The following is a 22959-nucleotide window of genomic DNA, read 5'->3' on the forward strand; positions in this document are numbered from 1 at the left end:
TGATATGACCCGTCGATAAGTTGAGGGTAAAATTTAGGCACATGTAATGAACGATGTAAAGGATGAAGCAAATTAAAACAAGGCTAAAGAACTTACAAAATTCCATCAGGGTTAACTATTTGTGCACATACTAAAGTCTGGATGGCTGAAAGAGTAAAAAGGGATGAGTGCTTTTACTCTCTACTCAGTGCAGATTAAACTCTTGCCTTTCACCATATATATGTGTGTGTGTGTATATAAGTCTAGAAATTTTAGTCAAAAAATTGACCCAAAAAAACTGAGTTGACTTATCAACGGGTCGATGTAAGTACTGTACTTTAACTCTTATGAAAAAAGAACCATCCTCTGGTGAAAGACAAGAGTGTAATCTGTCCTGAAAGCACTGATCTCACTCTACTCTCTTATCCATTCAGTCTTTAGTGTGAGCACATATAATTATGCCTGCTGGAATTTTGCGAGTTCTTTGACATTGTTTTCCTTTGATCCTTTGTTACATGCCCCTAAGTTTTACCCTTGACGTATCCATGGGTCATATCAAAATCCATAATTTTGGTCCCAAAACCTGCCCTCGACTTATACATGAGATAGACTTATAGCCAAGTATATACAGTGCTTTGACCTGTGGATAAGTCGACAAGTTTTGCGGTCAATTTTTTAATCTAAATTTCTAGAACTTTAGAATATACACAAGTATATACAGTATATATTCTTGTATTTGACTAAACATTCATGTTTGTTAACTGATGTGGACAAACAAAATATCTTTAAAAAATACAAACCTTAGACTATCAGCCCAGTCCACACATGAAAAGATTAAAATACTGTCCCCTGTACTTCAGTCATCTTCATCTTCTTGTCTGTTCATTATCTGGAAAAGAAAAAAAATCTTGCCTTATCAGGTCCCAAACGATTTCTCAGTTTAGAATGAATGAATCCAAAGGAAAATAATATTCTTTGTATGCCAGCAGAAGAAGCTATTGCTGTTAAAAGTAAAATCATTACTTCAACAGAATCTAAATCCAAGTTCTTAAGTGACTTCTACCAGTTCACTGGTGTGACCTTTTTAAAAACGTCATCAGCAAACATCTATTTCTGAATTGTTCCCCCTTAGCTCTGAAGTTTATTATAGTTGGCAGTATAGATGGATGATTGCTTGATACCCATGTCATATCTAACTCATCTTTCTCATCACTTAAGGTTTGACCCCCGGTGCCAGATATTGACAATATTTACAAGAAAATGAGCTGGAGACAGTGCTTGTCCCATTTGTTTTTTTAACAATTGTAATTTAATTCTGACAGTGTGTTGTTCTGTTTTTAAGTGTTCACTCAGTTCCTTTCATTAGAACTGGCAATACCAAAAAATCAGATACAGTACATTTCAAGCTCCCTGGACATATAAGGTTGCAGTCCTTGACCAAGGAAATTATAAAGGGGGATTAGAAAGAGAAAGCCGAAGCAGATGGGCCAAAAAGAGCTGCCAGAGGGTGCTCTGGTCCCTGTTGGCCTGGAACCATGGAGCCCAGACAGCCTGCTCCTGAAGTGGACTGCGGTGTCGGTCACAAATGAGCCACTGGCAGGAGCGGATTAAATCCACTCCTTTTGCCAGTGGCTTCAGGCCACCTTACACAGCCTTAGAGCAGCTTCTGGCCATTTCAGAAGCGTGCATCATTTAAACACCATGCTCCCGAAGAGGCTGGAAGCTCTCTATTTGGCTTGTCTGTTTTGGGCCAGAAACAGTTAAATTGAATTACAATTACAAATTCCAATCTATTGACAGAAGTATGGACAAAGAAAATGCTTCATGGCACACTGCATGAATTAGTATGAGTCTTTACTACTGCACATATAACAACTTAATTCTTTGAGTTTGAACCCAAAGAAATTGACTTTTTGTAAGCAATTTTATGTAAAACCAGTTTGTCTTAAAAGTGTGGCTACATTCACCCCCCCCTCCTTTCTATGCTGTAAGAGACTAATATTACTGCTTCTTCTGAAACTACAAGGAGCCTTGGTGAAGGAATGGTTAAATGCTGGTACTGCAACTACAACGTTGTGAGCGCCAAGGTTGACTCAGCCTTCCATCCTTTCATTGGTTGGTAAAATGAGTATCCAGCTTGTTGGGGGCAATTGACTTATATGTTGTAAACCACATAGAGAGTGCTGAGTTCACTATTAAGCAGAATATAAATAGAAATGCTAAATGCTATTGCTATAAAAAATTATAATATAGCCACCAGGTATTGATTAGTATGGACTGCACTGAGCACATGTAATGTTAGTTCTTATTGGCTTCCAGTTGGTTCCTAGGCCTTCAAACCTTTTTGAAGATTTTCCCTGCTGTGCCAGCTGCAGACACCAAGCCTGTATTTACTACCTTATAAATACATGAAATAAGACATTTGGTAGTAACAGAAATAGCTGAAATACATTTAGTCATGTATGTGAGTGGTCCAGATGGCAAAACATCTTCCTTGATATGTTTTATTTCTCTGGAAAAAATATAGAATGGAATGAACAGTTCTCTCCTAATACATTTCTTTGAATTATAATGAGCTCACCCAGGTAAAAGTATGCACTTGTATTCTCAGAAGAGACATTTGGTACAAAGCTATGTATGTTTACTCAGAAAGATTGACCAGAAGTAAGTCCATGGATGTCAGTGGGAGCTGACTCCCTGAAGCAAGGCTGCATCTGCACTGCATAAATAATGCAGTTTGGCACAAGTTTAACTACCATGGCTCAGTGCTATGGAATTTTGGGATTTGTAGTTTTATGAGTTATTTAGTGTCTGTCAAAGAGTTTTGGTGCCACAACATACTACAAATTGAGCCATGAAAGTTAAAGTGTTGTCGCACTGCATTATTTCTGCAGTGCAAATGCAGCTCTATTAAGGATGTGCTTCACTGGCGCCTGTTGAATCTTCTAAGGTGTTTTGATGTGTAAAATTTTGGCAATGTTCTGTCTATTTTAGTGTAATTACCTCTTGCAAGTGGGGCCCAATTTGCATTTAGCTTCATTTGCATTTGCACAATCTGACTGCATATGTTTTCTGTCCTTTGTCAATAAGGTCTGAGCACAGTTGCTCCCCCTGTTGTAGTTGGTCCTTCCGTAAAACCAGATACAATTCCTCTGCCTCCAGGAACACACTTACTGATTGCTCAGAGTGGAAAGATTGACCATGTCCCTCTAGAGGGAAATGATATGAGGAAACTGGATGCAAAAGCGTTGCTGCATGTGCCTGTAAGTAAGCCTTGAACACGATGTGACCATTTGGTTTAGTGAAAACAAGTTTTTATCTAAAGAGTTACTAAGAAAGAGTACGTTTCAAATTCAGTATCAAGAACAATGACACATCTGACTTTTTAAAAAAATCTAACTTGATTTCCCATACATTTTGAAGGCTCAAAATCCATTTTTAAGGCTTAGGTTGCAGTTACTAAGAAAACAAAAGCCCAAGGACCCTGAAATGGATGGTAGCATTCAGTGTTTGAAACTACTGTTCAGCTATTTTAAAACTGGATTTTGGGATTGTTTTTAAATAGCTTTTAGGATTTTTAAAAGAGCAGTTTAATGTGTTTTTAAAAATGTTTTCATGTCTGTATTGTTTTTATTGGTTTTTACTTGTTCATTGCCTTAGGAGACTTTGTGGGCTGGAAGCAATACAAAAATACATTTAATAAATAGACAAATCAATAAATCCTGAAGTCATGGCCAGATTTGTAATTGTAAGGAAGAGCATTCCCAAAGAAAAGTATGTTCTTCCTGTTGCACAATATCTTTCGACTTTTTGTTTTTCCAGAATAGGCCCTCCAAGCTATTATAAATAAATTTAAGCTGTATGTAGAATTACTTTTTATAGCCTTTCTTAGCAAGTCAGAATCTCCTAAACTTTCCAGTGGTTTTTAATAGTACTAGAGACTCTTGAATTTTAGCAGCACATACTAGCTAAAACTTTATGTGGCCTTTAAATTTCTTCCATGGAGTGCTTCATCTTCCTCTGCTTGATACTCTCTTCTCCTTTTATAAAATGTACAATCTTGCTTAATAATTTCTTGCACTCCAGTCAGTCTCCTATACTCTTTCATATGTTTCTTTTCTAGCCCCTTCTCTATGCCTGGTCTCAATGAGTAAGTATACCATTTTCCAGTGCTCTCATCTTTTCTTGCATTTCTTATTTATGTGTAATGCCCCACTCCTTTTTCATTTCGTCATACCCTTTGATTATTATTGGTACATCTTTATTAATGTGTAATCATAGAGTTGGAAGAGACCACAAGGGCCATCCAGTCCAACCCCCTGCCATGCAAGACCAGTCCAATCCCCTATTGTATAAAAGGTGGAAGAGGCAACATGGGTTTCTCTAAAACAAGACATGGCAAGCTAATCTTACCTCCTTTTTTCATAGTTACAAGCTTGGTAGATTGGGAGCTGCTGTGGATGCAGCACATTTTTATTTCAGTAAGGCCTTTGATGAGGTCCCAAATGATAGAATTTTCTTTAGATTTTCATTTTGGCCAGAGTACAGTAGGGAACATCTGCTAATGAAACTAATCATGGAAATCAGTAGAAGGCACAATCTCTTCTGCTAACTACAGCCTTCCAGGCACCCCTCAAACCTGCTCTATGATGCTGAGATCCTCTTCAGAGCAGGTTTTCAGGCTGTGTCAAGGATTTCAGAGGTTCAGATCCTATCTATTCCAGATATCATGGAATTCATTTAAGAAAGTAAGCAAAGTTCAAGGAAACATAGGGGGTGATATAGTTGATGAAAACATATGAAGATATCCACAACAAGTTCGTATATTTGAAAGGGAAGGGGAGAGAAATACAGTTAGCCTTCCATATCTACGGATTATTTCTCCATGGATTCAACTATCTATGGCTTGAAATGTTTTTAAAAATGTATAAATTCTAAAATACAAAACTTGATTTTCCCATTTTATATAAGGGACATCATTTTACTGTGCCACTATATTTAACAGGGCTTTAACATCCACTGATTTTGGTATCCATAGGGGGTCCTGGAACAAACCACATCGGATACCAAGGGCCCAGTATATAAAGGCAGTAAAGGTGAAGGGGATGAAGGGGACTGAAGAACGTACTGAAAACAGCAGAATTTTAACAAATAAAATTAATAGGGGCAGCAGAACTAATCAAATGTTTTACTAAAATAGGAAAACTGAAAGTTCTTCAGAAGTTCTCCAAATGTTCAGAAGTCTAGGTTTAGGGATGCGGTGGCTTAGTGGTTAAGACACCAGTTCTGACTATTGTAAGGTCAGAAGGTTAGCAGTTCGGTGCAGTCATGCTGGCCACATGACCACTGGATGCTGGTTCTTCTGCTTAATAACGGAGTTGAGCACTGCCCCTATATTTGGTTATGACTAGACATTTTTACCTTTTACCTTTAAGTTTAGAGCATGTATGGGGAGAGCATCATTTTGTTGCTGCTATTGTTAATCTTTCTTAATCTGTTGCAAATTATGCAGCAATATACTAGTATAGTCAAACCTACCTTCTGCTCAAATGCAATCTACTCTGGCCTGCTGCAGCTCTGGATGGCCACAGTCACAAGACCCTTTTAGCCTTTTGAGATGGCTTAGACCTCTGTATGCAAAGTGTATGTTCTGCTGCTGAATCACAGCCTGATAGTAAACCATACAATTGTGAATTAGAAATGATCTCCAAGAGTAATCTAATCCAGCCTCCACCAGCGCACAAAATCTGTGTTAGAGCATTCCTGGCAGATGGCTATGCAGCCTCTACATAAAAACTTTTAATGCAGGAGTGCCCACTGCCATCCAAAACAGTTTATGCTTACTGTCAGGAATTTCTGAAGAATCTTTATATTACATACATATGAAACATATGCTATATATATACTATATATGACATATTGGTTTGGATCCATACTATGAAACAATTGAGAGTGGACTAAGGAATTTATCCTATTAACAAATAAACCAGCTTACCTTTTCCAGCTTGAATTCAGGATCTGGGATGCCCCCGGATGTTATCATACCTAAATTTCTGCCTATCTAGCCAGGATGCCGCCACCTGGGTGGATCCCAGGTCGAAGCATCACTCAGCCGGCCAATTTTTGAAGTTGGAAGCTCCCCAACTATGAAAAAGTGCTGGCTGAGTGAGGCTTTGACCCGGGATGCATCCAGGCAGTGACATTTTGGTGGGATAGGCTGCGGTTTAGGTATGATAACATCCAGGGGCATCCCTGATCCTGAATTCAAGACAGAAGAGGTAAGCCGGCTTATTTGTTAATGGGATAAGCTCCTAAAACAGTTCCTAGTATTATTCTGCAAATACAGTTATCAAGTCTACATGAGTCCTCTAGCTTCTGCTTGCAGCAGTTGTGCTCATAAGCAGTACATAATTACTTTTCTGTGCCACATATGACACTGTTGTAAGGCAACTTTGACTCCAACCTTCCATTTATAAGATGGGGCTGACTTTGTGTGCTGCTGCTTTAGATTGTTTTCAGTAGGTTTAAAAGCTGCTCCTTTCCTGACTGTAATGAATTTGTTTGTTGTTGTTTTTTACTCCCAGCTGTTAGCAACTTTTATTGTTGATACATTTTCCCTTTTAACATTCACTCTACAGGTTTTACCTAAATGTTTTAACAAATTTAACCCTTAAGCATTTGTTTTAGAATTGGAAATGTGATATATTTTGAGACTTTTAATAGTCTTCCTAACTTGCAGGATAAAGTTGTTATTGGAGTTGCTTATGACTGCTTAGAGAAGATGGTTTATTGGACAGACATCAGCAGCCCATCCATCAGTAGAGCCAGCCTGGGTGGAGGAGAGCCAGTATCCATCATAAAGACAGGTAAGATTGTATATATTTCTTCTTCATGAGTTTGGGTTATATCAAGCTGATGTCTCTCTTTCATCCAGCAATGACTTCCACTAGCAGAATAGAATGAAGAAATTTGTAGGCCATTCTCCCTCTTTACTACCTTGTCTGTAACACTCTTTACTACCTTTAATTCTATTCTGAAGGGTTCCTCAAACTGTTAGAACAGATATAGAATAATGGAAGGAGGCAGAGTGGCCAAAAGCTGCCTCCCTGTCCATCTTGGCTGTTAGAACCCGTGGCTGGATTAGAAAAGAGACAGCAGTTCTATACATTCCATTATTTCCAGGATTAAGGAAAGAGAATTTCATAAACAAGTTAAACAATCCAAGTCAAAAACATATTAATGTAAAGTTGGTATAGAGCAAAGGGGACATTCAAGTCTCTCAGCTGAGCTTATGAATATTTTCTTACATTTCTTAATGCTTCTTGGGGCCTGAGCAGATGGGACAGGATAGCACAGGCTCAACCGGTGCTATCCTGACTCTGGTGCTCCCTTGGGTTAGTCCCTTGGTTGGTTCCACACCTGTCTCTCCACCAACCCAAGACCGAGCATCACTCCTTATCTTTCCAGCAGGCAATTCTTCGAGAAACCTCCCCAGTCACCCATTTAGTGTGGAAAGTGCCCCATTTTCGCATGAGACAGGGTGACTGGGGGGCTTCTAAGATGAATCACCAGCCAGAAAGGTAAGGAATGTGAGGAGATGCTTTGTGAACAGCTCAGTTTTGCCACAGAACTTCTTAGAAACTACACAAAACCAGGGCTATTTTACACTGGGCTAAAGGGTCTTTACCTCGGGATCAGACCAGATCCTCTGGATCTGTGTTTGCATAGGCAAATAGGGGCATGATGTTGGCCACTGATGTTTTTGCTTGCGTTGTCTACATTAGATAAAGGAAGGCCTGGCGGAGGGGGAGGGATTCAGGCCATTTAGCCTATGCAGACAACCCCTTGATATCTGTTGATGCCTTCTAGAAATGCATCAATAGGAATAGACTGTGAACATGTATATTTATTAGTATAATCAGCTATAGAACCTTGTATAGGTTTACAGGGGCAGGTTGCTGGCCATTACATTTACCTTTTATCCTTTCTTCAGCCAAGATGCTTTTAGTTTATTAGTAAATGTCAGCAGAAGATGACATTTTTCAAAATAAAGTTGTCATTCAAATTGATTTGGCACTAAACTATGAAATATTCCAAGCTGCATATTTTTTCTTTCCTCAGTGTAAATAGTTTTACAGAGACATATCTTTTTCTTATGCCTTAATAAGAATGTATTATGAATTTAAATAGTACAAGAAAGCTCAAGATAAGCTGACTTTCCTTAAAGTTCAGTGTGACTAATGTTGATTTTAATGTTGCACATTTTTCTTGCATAAATCTACCCAAAGATAATCCCAAAGGTATTCAATAGAATTGTAGCTACAATGGCAAAAAAATGACCCCAATATATGCATTTTGTTTGCTTGTCTCTTCCTTACTCTGTCTCTGTGTAATTGTGTATGTACAAGTGTGTTTAATTAGCCATGGATTCTTTCAAAATCAGCTGTAGAGTAAAAAAGTAAAACTATAAAAAGAAGTTAGGGAGGAGGAAAAAGGAATGTAGCAGTAATTTTAAGACTAATTGCATTTTATTTTTGCTAGCTTTCATGGATATAAATCCACTTCTTTGGATGCTTGCAGAGTGATAATAAATGCTCAAGCATAAAGCATACATATCCCCTTGTGGGAGTGGGGTGGAATATAATACAATCCAGAAGGATGCAAACTATGACATTTGACCTAAATTTTCAAAGGACTGACTACAGAGATACAGTTTTTTCAGATCTTTACAGTGATCAGTTAATGTTGATGTGTGAAAATAATGAATCTGCTTACCACAAGTCACTTTCTTGGGTGTCAAGATTCCCTTTGTTACATTAATGAGGACTCTTCTATTAATATATGTAGTGTGCTATGAAGCCATTGTCTTTGTTCATACCTCTGCTAATGGACTGGAATTTGTAAATATAATTCAATTCAGACGTTTGTCTTTTTAGTCTGGTCTACCAGTCTTTCATTTTAGATTCGGCAACAGATGAAAAAACTTTACTAAGTTGAATGTTTGTTCCTAACTGCAATATTTTATCACATTGCATAACTTTTGTGTGCTGTATTTGTGTTCATTATTTAAATTTTTTAATGATAATGTTGTTGTAGTGCATAGTTGGATTGTTCTGTCCTCTCTAACATAGCCCCTTCCAGTTATTATCTGCCTCTCCAGCTGCATTGCCTATGAATTGCATAAGCTTCCCAAATTCCACAGCTGCAGAGGCTACTCTACAGGGAGTAATGTTCCCCCTTGCTGCAATTTAATCAGCTGGGTGAGTTGTATGTAGCTTCATAATCCTGCCTGTTGCAAGGCTCTGAGCCTTGAATGCCATCCAGACAGTCTTGCTGTAACACTAATAATACAGTTGCACAAAATTATGCCTAAAATGGGGTTAGGGATGCTTACAGTATGCATTGCAAACTTCATAGCATCCAGTATGGGCTGAGTTTCTGTCTGGCTGCTTTTCAACCAGCCTGGAAAAACATTTTACTCTAGGCCACAATGCTAAATTAACTCTCCTGACTAATGGCTCAGAGATGAAAGACAGCAAAGGAATAAATTGTTCTGCTTTCAGATTAGGACTCCTGGTGATACAAGCAGTTATTCTTAAATCGTAATAGATGGAAGCTCCTGTTGTACATTGTTTTGCTTGAAATAAGAAGGAATAATTTTAGACAATGTATTGGAGAGGAGAGCTAGAGCTTAGTCTCTAGAGCAGGACTTTTGGCTTAAAGCAAATCTCTTGGCTTTATATCGGGTTACATTGATTTCTGTTGTAATTTATTTTGCTGGTTCCTGGAGCAACACACACACACTGCATACTGAAAATTTATGATGTGCTAAAATTTTATAACAGTCTTAAGTGCTACATAATCTGTGGAAAAAAAACATGTATTAACTTGAATGGTTATGTGAGCAGTCATACCCCTGCAATCCCTATTTACCGATCTTATGTGTTTGGAAGTCCTCAGCTATAAAATATTGGTGGGGAGGAGTATATATTTAGAGAGCCTTATTTAAAAAAAATCTTAGATATGCAGGTAACATTATATTGCTAGGAGACAACATCACAGACTTGGAACAATTACTAAGAAAGGTCAAAGCTGAAAGTTCACAGGCAAACTTAAAGTTGAACATTAAAAAAATGACCAGAGATGTAATACATAAATTCAGCTTAGACAATGAAAAAGTTGAAATAGTTAAAAGAGTTTGTGTACCTAGAATCAAACATTGATCAGAATCATGATTGCAGTCAAGAAATAAGAAAACTAGGAATGGGAAGAACAGCTATGGAAGAACTAGATAAGATCCTAAAGAGTACAGACATACATACAACTGAGCTTTAAAATCGGAATTGTCCAAGCCATAGTATTTCCCATCATCATGTACCAACGTGAGAGGTGGACAGCAGGAAAAAAAAGAGAGAAAAATAAACTCTTTTGAGGTGCTAGAGAAGAGGGCTGAGGATACTGTGGACAGCCAAAAAGACAAACGGATCCTAGAACAAATTATTATTATGATGAAACTGAGGCTATCATATTTTGGCCACATCATGTGAAGGCATGACTCTCTAAAAAAGACAATAATGCTAGGAAAGTGGAAGAGCAATAGAAAGAGAGGAGGACCACATGCCTGATGGCTAGACTCAATTAGGGAAGTCATGGTCATGAATTTAAAAGATCTAAGCAGAGCAGTGGAGGATAGAGGAGTTTGGAAATGTCCAGAGCCGGCTCTAGGTATTTGGTCATCTTAGGCGAGAAATGTTTTGGCACCCCCCCCCCCCCGGGTAGCCCCTCAAAGTGTAGGAAAAATGTAGGACATGATTTAGGACACAACGGAGGGACAAATTGTAGGATGTTCAAGAAAAATGGAGGACACGACCAACTAAAAGCCAAAAACATTAATAAAAAACAATATAAATTCATGTTTCTCAGTCATGCTCAAAAGGGAGGACATTTTCACATTCTTCCTGGATAGAAGGTTGGCATGTAGCTCTGTGTGGTTTGTGTGTTGGACTAGGACTCTGGAGACCAGGATATGATTCCCTGCCTATTGGGTGACCTCAAGGAAGTCACACTCTCACAGCCTCCTCAGCGGAAAGCCATGGCAAACCTCCTCTGAACAAATCTTGTCAAGCAAACCCCAGGATAGATTTGCTTTAGGGTCTCCATATGATGGAAAACAACTTAAAGGTATAGAACAACAAATAATAACTGAGTACTGTACCTTTAAATACAGCGGGGGATCCAGCTTGGTGTAGTGGCCTGAGTATTGGACTATTGGGAGACAAGGGTTCAAATCCCAGCTCGGCTATGCAAACCCACTGGGTGACTTTGGGCAAGTCACACTCAACCTCTCAGGGCTTTCCTTTCCTCTCTTTCCTCTCTTTCTCCTTCTCTCTCTCTTTTCTCCTTCACCCTGCCTTTTTCTTTCCTCCCACCTTCTTCCCTTCCTTTCCTTCCTTTCTTCTTTCATTCTCTAGTTCTCCCATCCCTGGTTTCTTCACCTTCCCCTCAACTTCCTTCCTCCTCTTTTTCCTGCCTTCCTGCCTGGTCCAGGGCTGCCCACTCAATGCGTTGCCCAGTGGACGTCAGGTGTCACTCTCCACATGCTCAGAGGCGCTCTTGCTCACTCCTTCCATGGCCGAGGAGGAGGGCAAGTCTCTTGGGGAGGGGAAGGGAAGGGGGAACCCAGAGGAGGTGCCTGTGGCAACATGGTGGGTGGGCAGCCCTGGACCAAGGCAGGCAGGAAGGAAAAAGCAGTGGAAGGAAGGAGAGGAGAGGGGGAAGGAAAGGGGGAAGGAAGACAGAAGAAAGAAGGAACGAGAGGAAAGAAGTAAACAGAGAGGAAAGGGCTGCTGCTCCGCTTGCTTCGTGCTCCGGCCTCTCTCTCTCTCTCTCTTCTCTCTCTCTCTCTCTCTCTCTGGCCTCCCGGCTCACTTGCCACCCCGACGCCCCCTACATTTTGCCGCCCTAGGCGGCTGCCTAGCTCACCTATATGGATGAGCTGGCCCTGGAAATGTGTCATCCACAGAATCACCATGAGTTGGGGCTGATTCCAGGGTAGTTAACAACAACAGCAATAACATAAAGAAAAGAAGAAACTAACTTCCACTCTTAAAATTAAAAAATCGAGTATGGATCTAGATCTTGCATGTTCACATTGACCAGGTGTGTTTCTATGTATAATGCATATGTATATGAATTACCTTTAGAGTATATTTCAGAGGCATAGGTGTGTTAGTCTGGAATATCAATATGCAAAGGGTTGTTGTAGCATCTTTGAAATTAACTGAGAGAAATATTAGCATCAGCTTTCGTAGATTTGGTCTATTTACTTAGCTGCATTGGGTGAACTGTTGCCCAAGGAGGACCTTTATAATCAGATTGTATGAATAGCCATAGAAATGCAAAACTTGTGGGTATGGTGATGAGGTGACAAGTTGAGTTTTAACTATGACTGTTGAAGGAGAAAGGGTGTAGGAAAGAATTTACCTAAGGCCAGAGTGGGATGACCATATGAATGGTGGAGGGAGTTTTGGAATGTGGTATGTATAGGCTGGGAATTGGAAGGAGATCTGATGAACTGGGCAAGAACATCCTCATGAGGCAGGGATGCTAATCAGTGTAATAATATCCATAGTGTGCCAGAAAGCCATTGTCTTTTCTCTGTCCACTGGTGATGGACTGGAGTTTGATACAGTGTGCCTGTGCCATATGCAGTGATGGACTAGAGTTTGTTGAAACAGTGCACCTGTGCCATATGCAGGCTGAAGCTGCACTGCAATACAATGAATGGTGCGTGCCACCATGCCTAAACCCCATTATATTCAGTGAGGCTCGAGCATACACGTTATTTGCCTTACGTGGGGTGGTGGAGGTCTGGAACGGATCCCGTGTAAGGCAAGGGTCCACTGTATATTCCAACTCTGCTGTTTCTTTTAATCCAGCGGTTCCCAACCTTTGTTGGTCTGCAACCCCTATTGCGGCCAAAAGTCCCTCCTGACCGCCTCCCTGATTGGTTGGGAGACCAGGAAGGGGTGGGACTTCCATCTGCCTACAAGCCCCAGCAACCATTGTGGTCAGAAGTCTCGCCCCTTCCCGGCCTCCCAACCAATTATGGAAGCTGCCGGCCAGAAGAAAGGGCGGGACTTCTGGCTGCAAAGGCTGCTGGAAGCCCTTCTGCCTTTTCTTCCTCACCCCTCCTCCTCCTCCATGCTGGCCAGGCCTGCTCTTGTCTGCCGCGGCCGCCATCAGAGAAGGAGGAGGAGGTGCCCCATCCCCGTCCCCGTACCAGGGACGTAGCCAGGGGGGGATCTGGGGGTCCGGACCCCCCCTTCCATTAGAAAAATGAATGGTGTGTGCTGCTGCGCCGCCGCACTCAAGCCCCATTATAATGGGGGGACTTTAGCCTGGCCCCCCCCCCCCCTTCCTAAAATCCTAGCTACGTCCCTGCCCTTGCGGTAGTGTTGTTGGCGCCAGCACCTGCGGGGAAGAGGGGAGGAGGAGGCAGCCCCATCCCTGTCCCCATCCCCACGTTGTGGTGGCGCTGGTACCGGCACCCATGGCGAAGAGGGGAGGAGGAGGAGGCAGCCCCATCCCTGTCCCCACGTTGTGGTGGCGCTGGTACCGGCACCCATGGGGAAGAGGGGAGGAGGAGGAGGAGGCAGGGGCGAATCCCAACCTGGCAACCCCCAAGAAAGGGTTGATGGACCCCCAAAGTGGTTGTGACCCCCAGGTTGGGAACCCCTATTTTAATCAAATTATATGTGAATCTGTGTTAGTACTGAGCAAATCTTGGAGGAATTACTTTTTAGGACTAGAATTCCCAGGGGATCCAAGATAGCATGGTGACTAAAAACATTTAAGCTCTGTTCTCTGTATTAACACCAAACTATATGTGCACGCATGTGTGCATGTGCACACACACAATAGAGAAGGAGAGAGAGAGAGAAACAGAAATTATAGAGTATTTATCTCAAATGGAACTGTATTCAAAGACATATGCTCAGTTGAATGATTTGTTCTTTAAAGAACCAAAGGAAGAAGGAAAGAAAGGGCTTGTCTACAATTAAAGCCCCGGTGGAGGTGGGGGAGAGAAAAAAATGTTTTCCTTTTTTCAAGTAGCGGAATGCATAACATGCATTTGAACCTATATAGTTTATTTATTTATTTATTATCATTTATTCCTCAATCTGTGTTTGAGCTGAGCAAACCCCTGGGGGCCAGGGTAGCAGGTCATTATCTGCTGTTTCCTGTTGTTCAGACCTGGTCGCTGTCCAAAAAACCCTCTGCGTTTATATTTCCCAGGATTGTTCCAGCCTTAAATCTGTTCTCCAAAATTCTTAACCATTAAGTGTAATTCCAATCTTGTTAGCGTAGACCAAAAGTTTTGTTTTTTAATGTGTGATTACTTTTCACAAACAATCTTGAAAATTAAATCTAATTTTAATTCATAATTTAATTATCAGAAAATGTATTACATTTTCTGCTGTTTTTATTAACATGTTTAGATATAACATACTTTAGATAAGTTTACCCCAATTCTTAGCTGTCTTGTTTTCTAAATGATGAAATGCTGATGTATAAAATGTCATCTTTTTTCTTTTGAAACCAGTACTTCCCATAGCAATACACACAAACACACGTGCATATATCCCAACAGACCCAGGCCCCTTTCAGACTGTTTCTGATTGCTGGATGGGGAAGGGGAAGCTGAAATACATGCCAGCATCTAGTTGCTGAGGTAACTCTCTCTTGACAACACCTTTATACATTTGATAGCAAATACTTGAAGTGAGATGAATAAAGGTATAAATCAGGGTTATGTCTGGTTCATGCTATACAGTGCCAGAACAATTTTTTCAGAAGCTCAACATCCTTAAGATCTGCATCAGTAGTACATTTTCATGCAGGGTTCTTTTTTAAAATGGGATATGTAGTCAGTGCTGGTGCTTTTTCAGCCTTTGCCTTTGCAACCTTTCTGTCACCATACCTCTTCCACATCTAGTTTGGTAATACTTGGGGAGAGCTGGATTTGATTCAGTGCCTCCAGATCTTTAATGAGATTTTTTTGTTAACCTGCTACTGTTTTGAATTGTCAGAATAGGGAGCAATATTAAAGAGCTTATATGCAAAACTGATGATTTATAATCTAATCCTTCTCTTGTGGGTTTTGTTTTAGTTTTGGAAGATGCTCAGTCATTAGACTGTATCTGGATGTAGCCTGAAACTGTTCATGTGGCCATTTCACCCCAAATAGGAGGAGTGGTTGGTATATTTTAAATGAATATTTAAGGATTTCAGTCTTTTTCTTACTTTGTTTTCCAGATTTGGAAAGTCCTGAAGGAATAGCACTTGATCATCTTGGCCGCACTATCTTCTGGACAGATTCTCAGCTTGACAGAATAGAAGTAGCAAAGCTAGATGGCACCCAGCGCCGAATACTGTTTGACACTGATCTTGTGAACCCTAGAGCCATAGTAGCAGATCCTATGAGGGGGTAGGTAAAACCTCTTATTTTTAGAACATATCCATTCTTAATCCATTTAATTTCAGTATTGTTTTTTCAAGTTCTTTTCACTTACTGGTGGAAATACAAAATACCCCCAAAACTATCTTCCTTGGTCTCCAGAATTGGTTTTCAAAATCTGGAAAATTCTAATTGAATTTTTATACAAACTCAGAAGCCTTGTTAACTTTTCTGTGATAGAAAGTATATGCATGTAGTAGCTACCTATTATGATTAAGGAGCACTGACATCAATGGCTATAAAAACAACCTCTTATTAACAGTGAATACTTCAGAATGTTTCTTCAGACTTCAGTTCCATTGAATTTAGTAAAACTTATCTCCAGTTAAGTGTATAAAAGATTACAGCCTACATAACCTCAGTGACATTGGTTCAGCATTCAGGTTGTGTATATCTTCTGTTATCCTAAACTGAAAGTGCTTTTTGCTTGACACCTTTCTTCCAGAAATCTTTATTGGACAGACTGGAATAGAGAGGCCCCTAAAATTGAAACTTCTTACATGGATGGCACAAACAGAAGGATTCTTGTCAAAGATGATTTGGGACTACCAAATGGACTGACATTTGATATTTACTCTTCACTGTTGTGCTGGGTGGATGCAGGTAAAAAGATGATCCGCACTGTAAAATATACTCAGTTGAACTTACTGCTCTGAAAATGTAACATGGGTCTCCTTGGAAAAGATTGTGCTGATTTTTGAATGTTTCATTGTCCTGTTGCAACATAGAAAGTACCCTTGGATTATTGTACTTACCCTCTTTGAAAATCTGGGATAGATTTTGCTGAGATATAGTCATTGCCTCAGGAGATCAAAAAACAATTTAACTTGGATCAAACCAAGACACTGACCTTTGATGTTTGAACCTTTTGACCTAGAACTTTGACCCAGAACTTGGACATGTGATGTATTATGTGGAGCTGGCTTGTGCAGGTAGAGGAGATCAGGAGGCAAGATAATATATTTGCATCTCTTCAGAGCAGGAATCTGTGGACCTTATCCCTTATGTTTATTGACATTACTAGGGTTCATCCTTCTATTTGTTAGTTGCTGTTTGAAGGGTCCTCATTTTGAAGACATCTAGCTTTGCCTCTGTTCTCTATTGATTTGACTGTGCCCAGCTTTTGAAAGAAATAGTTCTATCATCTTTTTAAAAGCATGGACATTATCATTTTAAAAGAAAGTATTTTGCAACGCATTTTTCTTAATCCCTTTCCCCACCTCAAAAAAAGGGGCTTTAGAAAAATTGGGATTAAAAAAACACACACATTTTTTGGCCCTTCATATCTCTAATTATGAACCGATAATACTGAAAGCTCTCTGTCTGGAAACACATACAACCTCCCCTCATTTTCATAGTAAACACATGAGCAGTATTTTTCTATACAGGGGCTATCTCTTGGTAAAAATGGATGCTCCCCCACTTTTAATTCATTTCTGTGCACTTACATATTTTAGGGTGTTAAATTCTTAAATCTTTTAGACTTTTTTTTAAAGTTTATTCTCTATAATACTAGAGCACATGAAAGTGTGGTAGCAGATTACTTGATTGATGGAACAAAAGGCTCAGGCAGTAGGAATTTTTAATTATGCCAAAGAAACAAAGATATATCTACTTTTCTCCATGAGGATTTACTGACAGGGCTTTTCATTTGCTTAGTTGGATTGAACAAAAACAATCTTTCCAAAAGAGGGTGCCCCATAGAAATGTTCTTTTATATGTGTATGTTAGTTCAGGATCATGCTGGTGTTAGTTGATAGTAACTGCCCTCAAGTTGATCTTGACCCATGGCGACCCTATGAATGAGACATCTCGAAGACCCTCTGTCCTCCACTGCCCTGTTTAGGTCCTGTAAACTCATACCTATGAGCTCCTTAATAGAGTCCATCCATCTGGCATGTGGCCTTCCTCTCTTCCTACTTCCATGCACTTTTCTTAGTATTACATGCTAGTGTATGTTTCCATAAATCCCAGTTGCTGGCTTCTAACTGGAGTCCTGTTCAGGTAAAGCAAAGTAGAAAACTGTCAGGGATTGTGAGACTGCACTGGACTCCTGTGGGACCCCAGAGGGCTGCACCCCATTGTCTCTTTCCCCAAAATTGGTTAAATGATTCAGCAAATCAGACGTGTATACTTTGAAGTCTATATATTTAGATCCCTATTTGAATGTGACATCAACATGCCCAAAGCACCCCTCAGGAGTGCTTTAGTTTAGCAATAAAGTAGATGGCATGAATCCCAACTTTCTCTGTTATCTTTAATAATTTTCCTTCTCATCTGAGAGACAACAGTTTTGAAATAACATTGTAAATAAATAATTGCTGTCAGTAAAGAAACACAATTTCCATTCTATCCTGGATATAATTCTTGCAAAAATCCCAGAGAAATCTAATTCTAATGGAAGTATATAAAAGACACTCAGAGAGGTCAAAAATATTTCTTCAACTGATGATTGTGCAGATAGTTGCTTATCTGGAATTGTCATGGTGTTGCATACTCCCTGCAGTATCTGATTTGAAGCATACAGCTATGCAGTTTTCAAGCTTAACCCAGCATGACCCAGGGTATCAGGCAGCTGCCATGGTCAGGAGATCCTTTGCCCAGCATCAGTAGTGACACAGAAGATTGTATCCAGTGCAAAACAATGAGTAACAGTGTCTAAAATGCCTGACAGTTCTTCACATAAATGATTGCCTGGAAGAAATGTGGACATTTGGCATGGATAAGCATAATAGAAGCTTAGAGGAAACCATAATACATATTCTTTTTTTGCGTTATTGTACTCTTTCCCCTACAAAAGGTCTATTTGTCACATACAAAGACTAAATTGTTTTATTTCATGTAGGCACCAGAAGAGTCGAATGTATGGATCCCAATCAGCTTGGTCGGCGAAAGATCCTTGAAGAAATCCAGTATCCTTTCAGCGTCACAAGTTATGGCAAGAATTTGTTTTATACAGACTGGAAAAGGTACAAATGATCTAGACTTGTGGTTTACTTAAGTCTTCCTACCCTGTCCTGTTTTGGTCCTGTGGAAGCTTCATTTAAAATTTTAAAGTTTGCACATTTTTCTTGAGGATACACTCTCTTCAGGTGAATTACTGCAGGGTTTCTAAGTAGGAAGTATTTTTGCTAAATGTTCATTTATTTTTCCTGAACATGTACTTGCTGTAATGATCAGTACAAATGCTGGTAATTTGAAGCCCTTCTTCATCCTAGTCAGATAAGAAAATTGAATAATAATAATAATAATAATAATAATAATAATAATAATAATAATAATAATAATAATAATAAAATCTCTAAGGTGTTTCTGGATAAAAGTGAACTTTGCTTTCAAACTGCAACTTCTTGTACTTTCAAAACAAGGGTTGGAAGTTAATAAAGACTTAAATATTTCAATGATGGACCCATGTCTGTGCAGCAGTACATATGTGTTGCTGTATACTGCGATAGAAGTACAGTCCTTTTGTTAAAAGCTTTATCAGGGAAACCAAAATCAGTGCCATTCGCTGTTTATGAGCAGGGATGAAAACAGAGGGTTGGCTCCTCCCCTACACTCTCATAAACAGAAAAGTGGGCTTTCAACTTCAGGAAAATGTGTACACATAGTGCTAACTTGGGATGGTTCCATGCAGTCATATTTCTGGCTAGAAGTGGTGTGACTGAAAAACAGATGATCATCCAGAAGATTCTTTAATCATATTTCCAGCCTTAAGTCTGGATGTCCCATATTTAAATATGCTCAAGATGTGTTTTTATCCTATCAAACACTAAACTATTAAACATTAAACATTGGCTCCAAATGACTTATTTCATAAAGAAAATAGTAAAATTGAAACAACTTCAGTTTATGGAACACAATGTACTGAAACCTTAAAATGAAGTAAGAATCCACATTTTCATTTGAAAAACATAGATACAGAAGGTTGGAACAATTGACTGTGATCATGTCACATATCAGTGCATTTCCTCCTTCTATTTCTACTCATAGCCATTGAATTGTTCCCTAAGCCTAAAATACTAACTTGTGGAACTTACCTTCTGTAGCAGATCTCACGCCTTTCTTGGTATGGAGGACTCCATTTAGAAGGCTATGTAACCTGTTTCTAGCAATCTTTCCCTCTGTTCTGGTTGGGTTTGTTTTGTTTTGGTTCTTTTCTACCATTCTCACTTCCCTCTGTTCTTATTGTTATTTACTGTTTTGTATACTTTAGAGATGCTGTGGTAGCCGTGGATCGCACAATCTCAAAGGAAAATGATAACTTTCAACCACACAAGCGCACTCGTCTTTATGGAATAACTACAGCCTTGGCTCAATGCCCACAAGGTAATTGCAGGTTCCTTTTTTATTTATAAGCCACTGCAAAATGTGAAACTGTGAGTTAATTGAGGGCCCATTCATATTCAAAAATAACCCGGTATGGGAAATGGGTTATTTTATTGATTTGCCATGATTGAAACTCTCCATGGCATTGATTTGCCATGATCAAATCTCTCCATGGCATTTTATCCCAATTCCCATTCACACTCAGGAACCTGGTAAAGTGCCATGGAAAGATTTGATCCTGGCAGTCACGGCAGCAGGGGCATAGGAGGAGAAGGAGGAGAAGGAAGAGAGGAAGAAAGCAAGAGAAGGAAGGCAGATCTATAGCAGGTGCAGGGGACAGATGATGAAGAGGAAGAGGAGGAAGGCTGATCCAGGGCAAGTGTGGGGGACAGAGAAAGAGGAGGAAGAAAAGAAGAAGGCAAGAGGAGGAAGGCAGATCCAGGGCAGTGCAGGGAGTAGATGAGGAGGAGGAAGAGGGCAAGAGGAGGAAGGCTGATCCAGGGCAGGTGCGGGGGCAGAGGAAGAGGAAGAAGGCTGATCCAGGGCAGGTTGGGCGACAGAGGAAGAGTAGGGACAACAGATGCCGCAGCAAGGGCAAGATGAATAGGGGGTAGGAGGAAGAGAAAAGCAGCAGTAGCAGGTGCGTGAGAGGAGGAGGAGAAAAGAGGAGGAAGAGTGGAGCTCCAAATGGGATCAACTTGTAAGTTCTCATTGGCAGCATTCGGAAAACCCACGGTTCGTTGGAAAAGAACCTCTGAAATCCTCGTCTTTAAAAAACCCAGGTTAAGGGGGATGTGCACTGGAGGCCCCCGAATTCAGGTCAGGAAAACCCAGTGCAAATGTGAATGACGCCCCAGGAAAACCTGGCACAAGCATGAACAACCTCAATTTAAACTGGTTTGCAAACCAGTTTAAAATGCAGTGTGAATGGCCTTAGAGTTATCCCATGTTTTCAGAAAGTTCTTTCAAGCATAAATCAGAAACCAAAAGGATGGCTCTGCTGCTGGATTACTTTCCATCACTGGAATGTTGAGGCAAATGATTCCCTCTTTTCTGCTGTAGTTTCCATCATGCAAACCAAAATTGATTCTTCAGTGCTGGAAATTGGGAATCCCTCTGGAGCTGGTTTTCATGTAGTGAAGCAAGAGGGAAGGGGAGTTCCAGTGCACTACTGGTAAACTGCCAGCACAATGTTGACTTTGTTGCTTACTATCAGCTTTTGCTGTTATACCAGCTGCACCCCTTCCTAGAGTTGGAAATGGTAGTGCATGTGCTGATAACCTTAAGACTAGACTTCTGAAATGTGCTCTACATTGGGCTACCTCTGAACCAAATTCAAAAACTTCAGTTAGTTCAAAATGTGGCAGTGAGATTGATACATCCAAGAGTGGTCATACTGCACCAATATTACATTCACTTCACTGGCTGCCAATTTTCCAGGCAAGGTACAAACTGTTGATTATTACCTTTAAAGCTCTACATGTCTTGAGTCCAGGTTACCAACAGGATCACCTTCTCCTGTATAATCCACCCAGTACACTCAGGTCCTCTGAGGGACATTTACTCTAGTAAGTCTGGACTAGATTGGCAATTATTTGCCAGAGAATTTTTTTTCCAGCCACCCCTAGTCTGTGGAATGACTTGCTGGAAGAGATTCGACAGCTGAATATGCTGTCTGAATTTAAAACAGCATTAGACCTGTCTTTTCCTATCCAGATGATTTTAAAATCATGATTTTTAAATGATGAATTTTAAAATGTGGATTGTTTTAATATGTATGTGTCTTGTTTATTTTAAACTGATGTTGTGTTTTTAACTAATCTGTATTTGTTAATCTGTGGCTGTTCCCAGTAAATTTATAGGAAGAAATGTGTAAATTATTATTATTATTATTATTATTATTATTATTTATTGCCCATGACCAATAAAAATTAAGCTCATTATGCAGTCATACATATATGTAATTTCTTTCTCTTGGTTACAAGAGAAGGATAATATATTTTTTCAGTTTCCTAGACAGATAAACATTTTTGTACTGTCAACAGGAGACTGACTAATCTTTGTATTAAGATGGTGCTCAGGTTTTACAGAAATGTTACATTAGTTCTCTGATGCAATTGCTTTTTCTTTATTTTAGAAGCTAAGACCTTGATTGTCTCCAGTTGCCATCCTGCCATTCTAGTTTTTTAACAAATACATTTTACAAATACATAAAATCATTTTATGAGTATGTAAAGCTTTCAGTTTAATAAACAAAGGTTCAATCCAGCAGATGCTCTCTGAAGCTAGCAAACATTGAAAATAGTTTTGTCCAAAGTTTTAAAAATCCTGCTTTGTTAGATTTATAAGCATACAGTGAGCCCTTGATATCCTCTGGGGTTTGGTTCCAGGACACCCGCATGGATACCAAAATCCATGGATGCTCAAATCCCATTAAATACAGTGGTGTTGAAAAATGGTGTCCCTTATATAAATGATAGAATCAAGGGTTGCTTTTTCAAATTTATATTTTTAAATATATATTTTCAAGCTACGAATGGCTGAATCTGTGGATAAAGAATCAATGGATAAGGAGGGCTGACTGTACTGTGTTCAGAAAGGGAGTCCCACTTGTTTAGTTTACTATTTCTAGACTGGCTGGTTTGGACAGAGCTTAAAGTCTGGTTCTTTTGTATCAGATTAGAATTTTGAGATGCAAAGTAGAAATGACATTTCCCCTAGAAATTGCAGCCTGTGCATACCATCATGGGATCATCAAGAGGGCAACATCTAGCTCCAGGCTAGTTTTATGCATTCTAAGCATACGCATAGAAAAAGGGACAGCAAGAAAGAGAGAGGCCACTTGTGTTTTTCTGGAAAACTCTCTCACATGTTCTATTTTGCACAAACATCTTTCTCCTTTTTCATGTCCCTTGAGATTTAGAAATGTTGGTTGCTAACTTCCACTCAGACCATTGGTCCATTTAGCCAAGTATTGTCAACTCTGTCAGTTATCTCTAGGATTTCAGGATCAATTCTTTCCTAGCACTATATGGAGTTTCCTGTGGTAGTTCTCCTGGTAACTCTTCTTTCAAGGATTAACTAGGCCTGAACCTGCTAGCTTCTAAAATTAGACAAAGGTGGGTGCTTAC

General features: G+C 39.7%; 1 protein-coding gene across 1 annotated transcript in view; it reads left to right on the plus strand.

Annotated features, from left to right (window-relative positions):
- Positions 1 to 22959, plus strand: part of NID1 (nidogen 1) — a 71004-nt gene that overhangs the window by 43199 nt on the left and 4846 nt on the right. The window contains exons 14-19 of the mRNA XM_042477691.1: positions 3070 to 3242; positions 6719 to 6845; positions 15298 to 15469; positions 15945 to 16102; positions 18345 to 18468; positions 19716 to 19828. Coding sequence (XP_042333625.1) covers positions 3070 to 3242; positions 6719 to 6845; positions 15298 to 15469; positions 15945 to 16102; positions 18345 to 18468; positions 19716 to 19828 — 867 coding nt within the window. The remainder of the gene's footprint in view (positions 1 to 3069; positions 3243 to 6718; positions 6846 to 15297; positions 15470 to 15944; positions 16103 to 18344; positions 18469 to 19715; positions 19829 to 22959) is intronic.

The sequence above is a fragment of the Sceloporus undulatus genome, chromosome 1 (assembly GCF_019175285.1).
Source record: "Sceloporus undulatus isolate JIND9_A2432 ecotype Alabama chromosome 1, SceUnd_v1.1, whole genome shotgun sequence".
NCBI classification, from domain to species: domain Eukaryota; kingdom Metazoa; phylum Chordata; class Lepidosauria; order Squamata; family Phrynosomatidae; genus Sceloporus; species Sceloporus undulatus.